General features: G+C 40.6%; 2 protein-coding genes across 3 annotated transcripts in view; one reads left to right on the top strand and one right to left on the bottom strand.

The window, feature by feature from the left end:
• LOC117738344 (protocadherin Fat 4) overlaps positions 1-15,842 on the bottom strand; it is an 18,447-nt gene extending 2,605 nt beyond the window's left edge. Inside the window, exons 1-24 of the mRNA XM_034544389.1 lie at positions 15,761-15,842; positions 14,193-14,350; positions 13,452-13,499; positions 13,257-13,346; positions 13,049-13,135; positions 12,340-12,447; positions 12,055-12,168; positions 11,060-11,153; positions 10,869-10,972; positions 10,302-10,475; positions 9,828-9,956; positions 9,399-9,554; positions 8,391-8,571; positions 7,525-7,658; positions 6,469-7,419; positions 5,475-5,600; positions 4,226-4,477; positions 4,054-4,152; positions 3,358-3,530; positions 2,920-3,071; positions 2,418-2,725; positions 1,756-1,866; positions 700-891; positions 28-122 (exon numbers count right to left, since the gene is read on the bottom strand). Of these exons, the coding sequence (XP_034400280.1) occupies positions 28-122; positions 700-891; positions 1,756-1,866; positions 2,418-2,725; positions 2,920-3,071; positions 3,358-3,530; positions 4,054-4,152; positions 4,226-4,477; positions 5,475-5,600; positions 6,469-7,419; positions 7,525-7,658; positions 8,391-8,571; positions 9,399-9,554; positions 9,828-9,956; positions 10,302-10,475; positions 10,869-10,972; positions 11,060-11,153; positions 12,055-12,168; positions 12,340-12,447; positions 13,049-13,135; positions 13,257-13,346; positions 13,452-13,499; positions 14,193-14,350; positions 15,761-15,842 (4,118 nt within the window). The remainder of the gene's footprint in view (positions 1-27; positions 123-699; positions 892-1,755; positions 1,867-2,417; positions 2,726-2,919; positions 3,072-3,357; positions 3,531-4,053; positions 4,153-4,225; positions 4,478-5,474; positions 5,601-6,468; positions 7,420-7,524; positions 7,659-8,390; positions 8,572-9,398; positions 9,555-9,827; positions 9,957-10,301; positions 10,476-10,868; positions 10,973-11,059; positions 11,154-12,054; positions 12,169-12,339; positions 12,448-13,048; positions 13,136-13,256; positions 13,347-13,451; positions 13,500-14,192; positions 14,351-15,760) is intronic.
• The window catches only part of LOC117732666 (E3 ubiquitin-protein ligase TRIM21-like), a 703,346-nt gene that overhangs the window by 225,627 nt on the left and 461,852 nt on the right, over positions 1-15,867 (top strand). The gene's annotated exons all lie outside the window — the stretch shown is intronic.

The raw sequence follows: 15,867 nt of genomic DNA, 5'->3' as shown, positions 1-15,867 counted from the left end.
TGCATTCATGTGACGAACTCGTCTCACTTCTCCAACTGGAGCACTTTCTTCTCCACGACGTTGGCCGGCTGGTTGAGGGAGATGAGCACCACGTCCACCGCGCTCGCGCCCTGCACTTCCACCTGCGTATTCATATTTAAATATTAATTATTGCACCCGAGTGCATCGAAACGCCAACGGCAGGAAAGATTATTAGAATGAATAAACACGGTAGGACATTTAAATCATGCACGCTGTTATTTATTGTAAAAACAAATGTAAACCTTTTGAGGTATTGGGAGTATCTTTGTGTTTTTTTAGTTGAGTGAAAGATCCAAAAAAAAGAGTGTCGCATAATATTCAGCCTCAACTATTTTGTATAAACTTGTTTTAGTAACATTTTTATTTAAAAAGTTTATATTCTGCTCAAATTCACAGCCAATGGTTCTAGATTACATGCTCGAGTCCACCACTAGAGGGCGCCAGAGCCCACACGAGGCCTTTTTATACTGTCGGTACTTAACTTAGAAACTAAATATACACACTATAACCAACCAGAGTGTAGAAAGAACTTACGCGTAAGAATTTAAGTTGTTTTACGTGATGCATTTGTAAAAAAAATAATATTTGTGGGTGTGTTTTAATGGACGATTCCGTCATCTTTATTTCTAATGAGGTCTCGTTTCCCGAAATGAGAGTGTTCTTCTTATTTCTTCGTACCTGCACATTGGTCGCGGCGTGAAGCCCTCCGGGGTCTGAGGCCGTCACCTGCAGCGTGACCACCTGTCCGGCCAGCGCCGCCACCGACACCACGTACAGCCGGCCCGAGGACGGGTCCACGTCAAAGTGAGCGCTGTCTGCAGCCAGACCGTAGACCAGCTGCCCCGCGTGCCCCACGTCAGGGTCCGAAGCCTTTGGGGGGGGCAGTAAAGATCATTTATCCTAACTTATGTCCGTATAATGCACTTTAAATCTGCTCAAAGCTACTGAAACTTCTCTTTTTACTATAATGTGACTTTTCTATTCAACATGTCGTCCTATAACTTTATGATTTATTTGTACATACTATACTATGACTTTTTTTAAACAAATGTTTTACATTATACTATATCTTCTTCTTATTATTATTATAGATTTTTGTATTATTTGAGTTTTTTTCGACTGACTTTTTTAGTCTTCACATGACTATTTCTACATGTATGATTTTTTTTAAATAAATTAAATAATAATAATTGACACATATTATACTATAACATTTTGATATATATTTTTTTATATGCTATACAATAACTTTTTTCAACAAATAAAAATAAAAGAAATACTATTATATACTAATTCTTTGACTTTTCAACATAATATATACACATATATATGTGTATATAATATATTATATGTAATATATATACATGTGTATATATATTAATATGTGTGTGTGTATATATATATATATATATATATATATATATATATATATATACACACACATACATACATATATATACTATGAACTTTTGTACTTAATATACTATGAATCTTTTTTCAACATACTGTACTTTGACTTTTTTAATATACTTTTTACCTTTTTGAAACGCGGTACCAAGACGTGTTATACTAAGAAGAACTTAACCTTTTTAATAAAGTAACATATCGGATTTCTATGAGGAAAGCCTGTTTACCCCGATACCCGTTCACTAGACGGGCACTAAAAGGAGTTTCTCGTGGTTCTCGTGGTTCTCCTGGTTCTCGAGGTTCTCGTGGTTCTCCTGGTTCTCGTACCTTGACTTGGGCGACGGTGGTTTTAAACGGGGCGATGCTGACCACAGAGGTCTTGTACCCCTCGTGGAGAAAACTTGGAGACTCGTTCACGTCCTCCACCTGAACTCTGACCTGAGGGAGAAGAAACTGTCATTCAGCTGACGACTTTTCTTTTCTTTTTCCCAGGATGCCTTGTTTCAGATGAACGTACCAGAATAAGAATAAGTTTAATAAAATACTCAAAGTCACACTGACGTTTGTATAATAATCCCTGCAGAATTATCTGGACAGTGTGTCACGAGGCCAGTTTATATATTTATAAAACATGAAGGTTTTTAGTAGCTGAAAACAAACACCATTTCCCACAATGCACCAGGTGAGAGAAGACAAGAGGCTCGTGAGCTCTGGGAGGGTCGAGGACATCGTTAATAAATGACTAGTGCGTTTAACCACTTATTAAAGAACTTATCTGAATTGGCTCTCACTGTATATTTAATCTTCTTTACACTCTATAAAGTTTCCTGCCAACACAACAACAACAACAACAACAAAGAGTCATCTTGTTCAGGAAGTCTGGGTTCTTGATGAGATGACGGAGGTTACGTGTCTTCAGTAATCGATTTTGCCCCTAAACGTGCCTGTAGGATAAATACCATTTAAAAAATAAATAAAACGGATCGTACCATTGCAGTGGCTGACGTCGGGGGGGTCCTAGTGTCCACCGCTTCCACGTCCAGGATGTACCACTCCTGCTCTTCTTTGTCCAGCGGGCGCGTGGCGAGCACGGCTCCGCTGGCGTTGACGGAGAACCGGTCGGCGTGCGTCTTCAGCGCGTAGGCCACGTCGTAGAGGACGCTTCCCGAGGAGGCCCAGACCCCCCCCACGGACGCCCCCGGCGGCCGGTTCTCAGGGACGCTGAAGTTGTAGGAGGAGCTACGGAAGGCCACGCCCTCCAGCAGACTGACGACCCTCAGATTGACCACGACGCGAGCTGCAAGAAACACGTATACATTTAATTAATGTGCATTTAATTGATAAAAAGTACTGTTTTAAATATATATATATAAATTAAAGTTACATTTTAAATTCTCAGCATCATTAATGATAATATAATAATAATGTAGATGTGTTTCAACATGGAGACTTGTGGGTAATGAACGTTGAGTACGCGGTGCCTTCAGGTACCTGTGGAGTTCAGAGGAGGCCGGCCGTGGTCTCGGGCCATGGCTGTCAGCACCAGAGTGGTGTCCTCTGTGACCTCGGCAAGGTCAGAGGTCAAGGTCACGGCCCCGGTCTCGCTGTTTAGGGCCAAATACGGAGAACCGCCCTCACAGAAACTGAGAGCAGAAACAAAACCACCGTCAGCGCAATTAGTATTAATGTTACTGTTTCATTATCTTGTATTCTACCTATTACATTTTATTATAATAGATATAGATATTTTAATATATTAATTGTATTTAAAGCACTTATTATATTTATTATTATTATTATTTATTTCAGTACCGTGTTCCAACTCCAAATTAATTTACTTGTGAATTTTAAATGTGCTTGAAGAGAACACCCGTGACACGAGGCCGCGTCGGCGCTCCGCGACCTTTAACCCCACCGGGGGCCTCTGACCTGTAGGCGATGAGCGAGTTGTTCCCGGCGTCGCGGTCGGCGGCGCTCAGCGTCAGCAGCAGCTTCCCGTCCTCGGCGTCCTTCAGCAGGACGCTGCCCACGAAGCTGCCGGAGCTGAACTGGGGTCTGTTGTCGTTCAGATCCTCGAGGCTCACGGTGACGGAGGTCACGGTCTGGGGCACCGGGGTCAGGTCGTTACACGCTTTCACAGATCTGATCCTCTATTTATTTAAATCATTACAGTTTATATTGACCTTTGGTTCCTTTGTGATGTTGGTTAACTGATTATAAGTTATGTATTTATATGAACACGCACTGCTTTGTAATCTTTCTAATGTATTTGAACTACAAAGTAAAAAGTTAAACTACAAAACTATTAATCTTAATCTGATTTTCAGTGTGTTTATTTTTCCATTACAATATCTTCTAAATTCAATAGTTAATAATATTTTAAGGACAAAAGTACTGAATTTATTTTGTGTAATATATATACACATTGCAGATCATATACACACTACATGTGTAATATATACACAATACATTTACACAATGCAAAACTTCAAGTTATCCTTTTAACGTGCAAAAACTTGAATTTCAAACCAACAGAATACTTTGTAAAAGATTAATAGACGACTCACGTCCAATGAATATAACCGTGAACACGATGGCGTCAACAATAAGGCCTCTCTCTCTCACCTCTCGCTGCGGGCGGCCTTTGTCCGATGCCTTCATGACCAGCTCGTACGTTTCCCTTCTCTCTCGGTCCAGAGGGCCGACGGCCTGCAGCGTCCCGTCCTGCAACACAACCCGAGACCTCAGACCGAGCGACCGCACAGTTCACACACACACACACACACACACACCTCACCTCTCTGAACCTGAAGAGCGGGTGAGGGGGCAGCAGGGAGAGCGTGACCTCTCCGTTGGCGCCGAGGTCGGCGTCCGTGGGCACGAAGGTGAACACGTCTCCCGGAGACGCCTCCGAGTAGTCGCCCTCGGGGATCCGGAGCGGGTCCGGGATGCCCGGGAGCTGCGGAGCGTTGTCGTTGTAGTCCAGGACGGTGACGTTGAGCTGGGCCGTGGAACTCAGACCGCCGGGGTGTCGATCCACCGCCACGACCTGAGGACAGACACGCAGACCACTTCCTGTTTGAGGAAACCCTCAAAATGCAAAATACGACTATTTTATTAATAAAAAAAGGTCAGTTTATATTCGGGCTTCCACCTCAAGAAGGAAGCTTGTATGTTTATGTTCAGGTGGAGAACAAAATGCAAAATATATAACTGGAGGAAAAAATAACAACAAGTAATATTATTATAATAATGATAATAAGGACGAAAATATTAAAACTCTGTTTCTGCACTCACGGTTGTCATGTACACATGTAGGATACATTTAAATTGAAATTACTTGTGAACACACACACACACACACTTTTTATAAAGTAGCATATCTAAATTTATGTTTCACACTTGTGTTTCTGTAAAATGTAAATGTTGTGGGGACTTTTAAACTTTTTCTCACAGCAAGTCTTTCATCTGTCACATGAAATGTTACATTGTATCATTCATTTCAAGTAACATGAGGACCTTGACATGTTACATTGTATCATTCATTTCAAGTAACATGAGGACCTTAAAATGTTACATTGTATCATTCATTTCAAGTAACATGAGGACCTTGACATGTTACATTGTAACATTCATTTCAAGTAACATGAGGACCTTGACATGTTACATTGTAACATTCATTTCAAGTAACATGAGGACCTTCACATGTTACATTGTATCATTCATTTCAAGTAACATGAGGACCTTGACATGTTACATTGTAACATTCATTTCAAGTAACATGAGGACCTTCACATGTTACATTGTAACATCTTAATTGTGTGAAATTTATATAATGAAAATAACTGTAGTTTGGGGCTAAAGTCTTTACATTCACCAGTTCTACTCTAAGGAATAAAGGCATTATTACAGCGGTGTTGAATCAGAATATGCAACGAATGCTTTATATATAATACACATGATGTCGTGTTTTGTCTGCTGTGAGTTTCTTTCAGAGAACCGGACGTATGTGACGTTCTCCCTAGAACCAGGAGCCATGGTCGTACCTGCAGCTCGTAGCGGTCCTTCGTCTCTCGGTCCAAGGTGGCGTCGGCCCTCAGGGAGACCACGCCGTCTTTGTTGATGTCGAAGGTGTCGTTGGTGAAGAGGAAGTAGCCGTCGGAGAATCCGCCCTGAGGACGGAGATTGAAGGTCAGTTAAATAGCTCCTCGTGGTCAGATTTGTATATACCTGGACGCACTGATCTGCAGGACGATCAGATACATTCTTATGATAGTCTTAATAAATGAATGATCATAAAGCAGGAGAGCCATGGTCCAAACTGTAAGAACCCATTAGAATTCCTCTCATCTGTGCGTCAATAATACTGCAACTCCAGATACAGATATTACTGGATCTATTTCACCAAACCACTCAGAAACCACCTATATAACAATATATATAAATATATATATATATATAAAACAATATATATAAATATATAAAATATATAAATATATAAAATAAATATATATTATTATATATATATATATATGTATATATATATATAATGTATACAACAATATCTATGTATGGTATAATATATATATTATTATTATAAAATATATATTATTCCATATATATTTATAATAATATATATATGATAATATATGTAATTCATATATATATACTATTATTATATATATATATATAATAATATATGGACTGGCGGCCTGTCCAGGGTGTCCCCTGCCTTCGCCCTATGTCAGCTGGGATAGGCTCCAGCGCCCCCGCGACCCTAATGAGGATAAGCGGTATTGAAAATGGATGGATGGATGGATGGAATAATATATATATATTGTCTGATAACTCTTTATTGATTCAAATGTTGACTCAGCAGCTACAAGTTAGAAAATCACAGTTGGTAGTAAAATGTTATGCAACTGCACTGATTATAAAGTATAGTTATGCTTTTACACCGTGCACGTGAGAGAACAACTACACACCAAACAATATCTGATCTTAAAGATATTAGATCATTTTCCAGGAGATACGACTCACCTCATCCCTGTCTGTGACCTTCAGGGTCAGGATGGAGGCACCGCTGGCCAGGTTCTCAGTGACGGCCACGTGGTAGATTTCCTCACTGAACTCAGGCGGGTTGTTGTTCACGTCCTTCACCTTCACCACCACGGAGCCATTCCCCACCAGGGAGGGAGTCCCCCCATCGGAGGCCTGCACCTTGAGACTGTACACCCTCACCTGGCTGTAGTCCAGAGGCCGGGCCAGCCGCAGAGTCCCGCTGGAGGAGTCCAACTCAAAGACAGGAGGGTCTGAGGAGGGACTTTGCTGGAAGATACTGTAAGTCACTCTCCCATTGGCTTCTTCATCGGGGTCGACGGCCGATAAGGTGCGAAGGATCGTACCGGCCAAGTCCGTCTCTAAGACTTCCACCTGATACTCGGCCTCTGAGAACTCGGGGACGTTGTCGTTGATGTCGGACACTCGGACCAGCAGGGAGGCTGTGGCCGACCTGGATGGACGACCCTGATCCTCAGCCACCACCAGCAGGGTGTACTCGGCCTTCGTCTCCCTATCGAGTGCACCGGCCACACTCACCATCCCAGACACGGGGTCAGCAGAGAACCTCCCCCCCCCTCCTCTCAGGGAGTATCTGAGCTCCTTGTTGAAGTTGCTGTCTTTGTCTGTAGCTGGAACGACGGTAACATTGGACCCGACCTCTGCGTCCTCTGGGACTGACTTAATCACAGAACTGGGGGTAAAAACAGGACTGTTGTCGTTGACGTCAGTGACTCCAACCTCCACGACGGCGGAGTTGCTGTTGACCCCGTCGGTGATGGAGATCGCCACGGAGTAGTTGTGTGGAGCCTCATCGTAGTCCAGCTTCACTTTAGTGGAGAGTTCACCGGTGTTGGAGATGACAAACTTGTCGGCTTCTGTATCAACTCGGAGAGTCACTGGAACCTCGGCAGCTAATGGGAGGAAGTCAACCTGGACAAAAAGATTAAGGTAGAAATTAGGAATTTGTAGATAATCAGAGTAAATACCTAAATACAAATCGACGTAGCATGTGAGATGAACAATTAGAAGACATACCCTCACAATCACAACTCCTGGGTCCTGCTCTTCTTCTAAAGTTCCACGGTACACTGTGTGTAAAAACTGAGGATTTGAGTCACCGGGGGCCAAAATGTTCACCTGTGTCGAGGAGGAGCGGGATACAGTGCCCCCTAGGAGGAAGAATATCATATATGTTATTCAGTATCAAGAATCTGCAGCTACAGGTTCATGAGGGCTTTTTCCTCAACTTTATCAGAATGATGTAGTTGCAAAAAACGGGGTTTCCAGGGGCTGTTCGATCTCTTCCTCTGAAGCACACCGAGACCTTTATGGTTCATGATAGTGCAGCTCATGACTTTTATATCCATGGACAAGATTAGACATGTGTTTCTTCACATAAAGCTAATTAAACATTCTGCTCGACATTACACTGGTCATCCAATAAAATCAGTGAGCATTCTTAAGACGTTAACCCCTGGGTTTTATAAGTTTAAGAAAATACAAAAATAAACCATTTTAGTCCAAGGCCGAGGAATGGAAATGTGAAAGGCCTTTTTAAAAGATTCAACTAAGTACGGAAGAGAGTTGGAATAAATAAAGTAATGTTGTATTTACGTAGGTTTGTGAGATCCCCAATCGGTGTAAAAGGTGTGATAGCAATTTTATGATCACAAAGCATTTTATACGGCCAAAGGTGAAGCGCATGGCGTGACTCTACTGAATAAAGTGCAGACAAAAATATCACGACTATTAAAAGAAACAGATACTTCCAGTTGGATTGGATTCACAACTAATCACTTATGACTCTTAAAAAGTTCCTGCTGATTGGCTCTGAATCATCACAATCGGGTAAAGTGGTTTGTGAAGCTGAAAGGTGGAGTTGGATTCTCGGAGAGCTTTACCGTCTCTGGCTGTGATGTAGAGAGGGAACTGGGATATCTCGTCCTGCAGCAGAGGAATGATCTTAAGTAGCGTGATGTCGCCACTGTTTTCGTCAATGGAGAAGAAGCCTTCATTGTTGCCGAAGTCGAGAGAGTATTTGACCTGCCCATTCTCGCCGGCATCGGGATCGTCTGCCTTCACCTTTGAGTTCAAAGAAAATGGTCGTTGCGACAAATTGTGTCAACAGGAAGAAAATAAAATAAGTTGTAGACATTCGGGTTAAGAAGTGTGTCATCAGCGTAATGTTTTATAAAAGGGAAAAAGAAAGAGACCTAAAGTTTGAACCTCGAGGAACCCTAGAGTATCTGCAAATGATACCTTCAAATGTAAATAAGGATGACTCATGTCCATTTATGAATGTTACTCCATTTTGATATCTTTCCATAACTCTACCAGAATATTCCGTATAACTTAAAGGGTACCATGCCGTTGTTCCGACGGCCCATTATGCCCAAAACCCAAATAGTCCGAAAAAATGTCCCATTGGACCGAAAGGCAATTTTTTAAAAAATCCACACTCTCCCAGAAACAAACAAACACATGGATTTTATTATTATTAATAATAAATGTAATTATTATCCAGAATTACATCATCGGACTTTACTCTGCGTCTGATTGGCTGATATTCTCACCCTAAACAATATCACTCCTCATTCTTTCAACTCACCCACCAAGCCAACAATGTAACCATTACCAGCCAATCAGACGCAGAGGAAGGAGAAAATGTTCTTTTAGTCCAATGGGGAAATAATTCTGACTATTAGGTTTTCACTATTGGCATTTCAGGATAATGGGCCGTCCCCGCTATAAGAAGTGCATTTGACAAAATGAGTGATGAGAACTATCTTTAAGCATATATATAAATTGTGGATATAATATATCTGAATGGTAAATACAATATTGGACTGTTAAATGACTTTAATTGAAATCAGATTCAGGACCAGCCAGGGTAATATTGAATCACTCACCTGGACCAGCTGCATTCCCACTGTTTGATTGGCAAACACTTTTCCCTTGTACGCGTTACTGGTGAACGCCGGACTGTTGTCGTTCTCATCCAGAAGAGTTACGTTGACTTCCACCTCTTTAACAGCGTTGGGGATGTCCGCCTCCCTCGCTTCAATCTTTTAATTAACAAAAAGAACAGCGACAAAGTTGAACGAACAATGTTTTAAAATATTTGGAAGAAAAAGTTATAGCTTGATACGTCTGGTGATATTATGTTGTAGTATTGTGTGTGTGTGTGTGTGTGTATGAGTATAAAAGCCTGAAACGTCTTCTTCCTCTGAGCCAACTTTTAAGAACTTGATATTTGTGACTAGTTTTTAAAAGATTTCTGTCTTCAGTGGAAACCAGAACGTTTTGGGGTCTCCTGTTTAGTCCAAAATGGAGTTTACCTGAAATGTGAAGCCGTCAGTGGCCTCCCTGTCCAGAGCGGAGGAGTCCTTCACTCTGACCGTCCCGTCTGAATCGATGGAGAAAGGAGAAGATTCTGGAAGGATCCGCAAAGTTCCCACAAATCCTGCCTGAGGAGAGACGATCATCGCGGTAGTAGTTGTATGAAATTCTGCACATTATAATTAGTGTTAATGTAAATTATGACTTAACATTCAACCTCAGTGTTATAATGAAAGTATTTGTTGCCGGTATCAGGGACACCAACCGAGACACCATTAGAAAGACGGAATGGGGGTGATATACCTTTATGTATACCAATGTATCCAAGGCAACAGAGGAGCAGTTTAAAAAGAGGAGCTTTAGCGTCAGTCGGAGAAACTACATGAGACGACTGGTCTCCGGAGGCCTCGAGTTTGGGAACACCTTCGGGAAACCAACGGCTACTAATAACAGAACAGACGACGCCTCAGTACCTGGTCCCGGTCGGTGACGGAGGCTTTTAACACGGCGTCGCCGAGTGGCGAGTTTTCTCGAAGTGTTACGTAATAGCCGGGCTGGTCAAACTGCGGAGGGTTATCGTTCACATCCTCGACCGTGACCGACACCACGGCGTCCGCCGTCTTCAAGCTGTTGTCGGTCTGGGCCACCTGGCAGAGACAAGAAATATGACGGATAATAATTTATTATTACATACACGGTACATATGTACTTTACGTATGTGCATGTGTAACTTTGTAAATGCTGTTCATTCTGTACACATGACATCTATTGCTTCTGTCCATCCCGGGAGAGGGATCCTCCTCTGTTGCTCTCCTGAAGGTTTCTTCCCTTTTTTCCCTGTCAAAGGTTATTTTTGGGGAGTTTTTCCTGATCCGATGTGAGGTCCTGGGACAGGGATGTCGTATGTGTACAGATTGTAAAGCCCTCTGAGGCAAATTTGTAATTTGTGATATTGGGCTATACAAAATAAACTGAATTGAATTGAATTGAATGTGTACTTTAACTCAGAAACAGTCAATCTGGAGTTACAGTGTCGGCACCTTGATGTTGACGGAGATCAGGCTGCTCTCCTCTCTGTCCAGAGCCGTCAGCAAAGACACAACTCCACTGCTGGAGTCCATGTTGAAGTTACTCCGATACTTGTCTGGAGACACTGAACGTATAAAGGCGATGTTAAATATTTTTTTTGTCTTTAAGGTCTGAGCCAAAGTCTTCATTTCTTGTCATTTACCTGCACTGATGCTGTACGTTAAAGTCATATTGATCCCTGTGTCTCCGTCCTGAGCTTTTATTACCTCTGGCTCAATCGTCCGGAAAGACCCGACCTGAAATATAGACAAGTAGTTAATACACAACTTCTGAAGATTTAGTTCAAAAGTAACACTTTTTAATTGTTAACTAATGTAATGACAAACAAATGTGCTCATTAATCTCCCAAAAACCCCAACCTCATCACTTTTGCCTGACTGTGTGGATTCTTTTAGCGTATAGATGCTGAAGCTGAGGGCCTTTCACTAGCATTAAAGATACAGGGCCTGCGTATGTTTTGATAGTTTCTTTATTGGATTAAATCCAAAGTGACAGAAACGAGAAAAAGCGTTGTATTTTAACTTTGTCCTCCTCGCTGTGTAGCGTTAGCTGTAGCATTAGCTGTAGCATTAGCTGTAGCGTAAGCTGTAGCATTAGCTGTAGCGCTAGCTGTAGCATTAACTGTAGTGTAAGCTGTAGCATTAACTGTAGCGTTAGCTGTAGCGTTAACTGTAGCAATAGCTGTAGCGCTAGCTGTAGCATTAACTGTAGCATTAACTGTAGCATTAGCTGTAGCGTTAACTGTAGCATTAACTGTAGCGTTAGCTGTACCGTTAACTGTAGCGTTAGCTATAGCGTTAGAGCGCTGCAATCCTCTGTGTTCCAAATATGTTAATTACCCTTTATTGCACACAAAAAAACAACACATGGTGACTGGCGTAATCCTAGAGGTTTCAAAGCGACGGTCCACAAACCAACAGGTTTGCGCCCACTTCTCATATACAGTCTACTCTCGAGTGTACACTTGATCGCATGGACTCGCTTGTGGGGGTGAAATGCTGCCCCCTAGCTGTTTGGAGCACGTGGGCAGGTCTTACACATTTACCCTTTAAAGAAAAGTGTTGGTTGGCATCGTAAAAAGCTATAAGACCGCCACCCGTGAGAGAAATATTGCAGTATTTAGATGAAGAGACTTACTTGATTCTCTGGAATAAAGGCCCGGTACGAGTTGTGGCTGAAATACGGATTCAAGTTATCGAAGTCGACGACATTAATCTGCACGGTGGCTGTGGCACTCAACCCCATGGGGTCCTGCAGCGAAACACAGACAACGCAGATCAATCAGGCATTTGTGTTGTCATGGCTCTAAACAATGAAACATTTATATATATATATATATATATATATATATATATATATATATATATATATATATATATATATACTGTCTATATATATATAATAGTGAATATGTTCAATTACCGTGGCTGTCACGATGAAGTTGTACTTTTGGGCTATATTGTAGTTCAAAGGTCTCTTCAAAATAAAAGCCCCCACGTTGTTCAGCGCGAAGTCCTCTGAAGCTGGAGCCTGATGACAGAAAGTCACATTTCCGGTGACTTGACTTAAAGATATTGGTTTTCTACATTAAGTGTGAAAATGGAGCTCTGTGATCATTTAAAAAATATATATATATATATTTGTACTATTTGTACTTTCCTTGTTAAATGTGTAGAAAGGGTTGAAAGCAGCTAACTTCAGAAATAAGTTAATATAATAATTATAACATAATAATTAACTTATTGTATAGGTAAGTCAACCCTTTACAAATGCATTATTTAATTATTTTTTAAATGCTTATTAAAGGGATGAAGTCCAGTTTAGCCATTATCTCCAGTACAAATCCGAAAAATAAATAAAACATATTTAGTACATTTACAAACGTGATTAATTCTGCACGTGAGTTGTCTTTATTTGTCTTTATTCTTAAATATAATGTAACGTCTCGAGAAAATACCAGAAAATACTGAAAATACAAAATAGTCATGATTTGGATTGATCTATACAAGCGACTACGTCCACTCTCAGCTGTCATTGAAACACTACTTCAGGAACTCTGTGTCACTATTATTATTATACAACTTTGATTGTAGCTTTTCCAAATGTGTTTGTGTTAATAGTATTTAATTACCATGGAATATATCACTCTGTTGTTGGCTGGGGTGCTGTCTCCGTCCACAGCACTCACTCGGATAACCTCGCTCTCCACTGTTTGTGTCTGAAAATTAAAAAAAGAGCCAAAAATGACGTATATAATATATTTATAATACATATATATATATAATATAGAAGTGCATTTTCTGTTGTTTCCATCCTACCACAGCACGTCAGTGACTGACCTCAGAGACGTCAGCGCTGTAGCTCTCTTGTGAAAATATCGGGCTTTTGTTATTGACGTCCAAGATTTTCAGTGTCCGAGTGTTGTTGTACTGTAAAAAAGGTTAAAAAACAAACAAATAAACTCAAATTTAAATATGGTTATGTTTTCTCATGTTAAACGGAAACTGCGACTTTGACCCCTTTGCACCCCGTACCTTAATTAAGCCGTCGCACATGAGGGAGTAATACAAGGTGCTGTCACTCTGAAAGACAAGAACACACATCACAGGACTCTGAAACTGGAGTTCAGCTTCATGGAAACCATAAGAGATCAAAGCAACAGCTCCTTTTATTACCTTTGTTTGTGTACGTGTGCTGCGTTGGCTCAAGCTAAATATTCCCTAACTAGATATGCTCCTGTTAGCTAATAGCTGTTAAGCTATTGGAAATAGATTAATGTGTCACAGTACAGTCATATATCTTAATTTACAGCTAAAAAAACAAACATGTTTACGTGTCCAGTAGCTCTTTAAGTCAAGTCAATTTTATTTAATATATACATTTGCTTAATGGGGCTTTACAATCTGCACCGCATACGACTTCCTCTGTCCTTGAAAGCAGGACACACATATATATATATATATATATATATATATATATATATATATATATATAGGATCATTATGGGGTATAGGGGCTCTATGGGGGTGCTGAATGTCAGATTGTACATAGAAGTGTGCATGGTTTCTCCTAATAAATCATACATACATCTACATACACACATATGTATTATATATATATATATATATATATATATATATAATCATACATACATCTACATACACACATATGTATTATATATATATATATATATATATATATATATATATATATATATATATATATATATATATATATATATATATATATATATATGCTGGGGAGCATCAACTCACGTAGGCCAGCGAGTCCGCGTCCAGCGGCTTCTTGGTGCGAACCGTCGCGCTGGCTTCTCCCGGCGTGAAGCTCAGCTCCAGGTACTGCAGGTGCTCGGGGAAGATGAAGGAAACCAGCTTCACGCCGCTCGTGATCCCGCCCACCAGCTCCACGTCGCCTGCAGCGGCGCGGGAGCATCGTGAGAGACGGACGACTTAAACTCAAACTATTTAAAACCATTTTTTTTTTTTTTTAAATGCTGCATGTCTGCGATGTACGTATAACCTCATAAATCATGACACTTTGCTGCCCCCTAAAATTACATTAAATACTTTTTTTTTATAATAAAAAGGTGTTCCGATTTTGATATCGGCCAATCGGGGCCCACGCTTGATATCGGATCTAAAAATTGTTAGCCCTTCACATTTTGCAATCTTCTGTTTAAAGATTAATGTAACGTACCTGTATATCCTTCATCCACTAACCCTATGTGGATAGTGCTACCCGCATCACAATTAATGGTTGAAGTACCTTAAAGGAACAGAACAAATACAAGTTAATAGAGAATATAGGTAGCACACATACCACCATTACTTACTGGTCCCTTACTGGTATCAAGTCATGCAGAATGGTTTGGTTTTATGAGCGCAGCTTCATCTGTTCCGGAGATTTCTGCCTCCACAATAATAATAATAATAATGGAGGTACATTCTAAAGGTAACATGTATTTAAACAATATCTTCACACTTATATACACTTAAGAAAACACACTCCTGAATATTATATTACATTTTTTACAATTGTTAAATACGCTGTACCTTTAAGTTACTTTCCACCATACTTTAAAATACTCGAAGGCCCATTACAACAAACACTGAGTTTATTTTATTTTTTGCCGTCTCATTTCTGTTCTTAACATTACATTATATTGTCTGAAATGCACTGAACCATTTGATGAAGAATCCTTTTTTGTGTCGTGTTTTTAAAATGTTTTATTAAACACACAAACAACACCTGCCATTGGACTTTGAACCATGACAGCTCACGGCAGCACGATTTCCTGCAAGTGTAAAGGTTGAGTTCAGGGGGCGTGGGACGCACAGGGACAGGCGCCCATTTCCGCCAGTAAAAGGAGAAAATAAGATGCAAATGTAGCCGTGATAATACAAAAATATCCCCATGGTAACTCCCATAATTATGAGATAGAAAAGTCCAAATTATAAAAAATAAAATAAAAAAAGCCACCGCCACGGAAGCTCATCATATATCTCATAATCATGGGGAAATTTTTTATTATCACAGCGAAATTGTCATCTTATTTTTTTCTTCTTTTACTGCCGGAATTGGGCTTCTAAACACTGGACCAGAGGGCCCCGTGGATTAGTAAAAAAAAAAGATAATTATTAGTTTTTCTCTCTTTCCATCCATTGGGACTCGAGGACGGTCAAAGGTCAGTTGAGGCGACCTCTCAAAACACACGCTTGGCCGTAACTCGCGTCAACTCAGTTTGACGTGAATATAAAAATCAAGTTTTAAATCAAACCCGCTCCTGAAACGTAGGAAATCCGTTCATTCCGGCTGCACTCACCGACAGGACTTCCAGCGACGACGCACACACAAGCGTAGAGAGCGAGGAAGAGGCCGGCCGGGATCAAACCCCCGGGGTCCATAGCGACTCGCTTGTTTTATTTTTTC

This window comes from Cyclopterus lumpus, chromosome 1 (genome assembly GCF_009769545.1).
Source record: "Cyclopterus lumpus isolate fCycLum1 chromosome 1, fCycLum1.pri, whole genome shotgun sequence".
Classification (NCBI taxonomy): Eukaryota; Metazoa; Chordata; class Actinopteri; order Perciformes; family Cyclopteridae; genus Cyclopterus; species Cyclopterus lumpus.
Note: the sequence above shows the minus strand (reverse complement) of the source record. Positions and strands in the feature narration are given on the sequence as shown.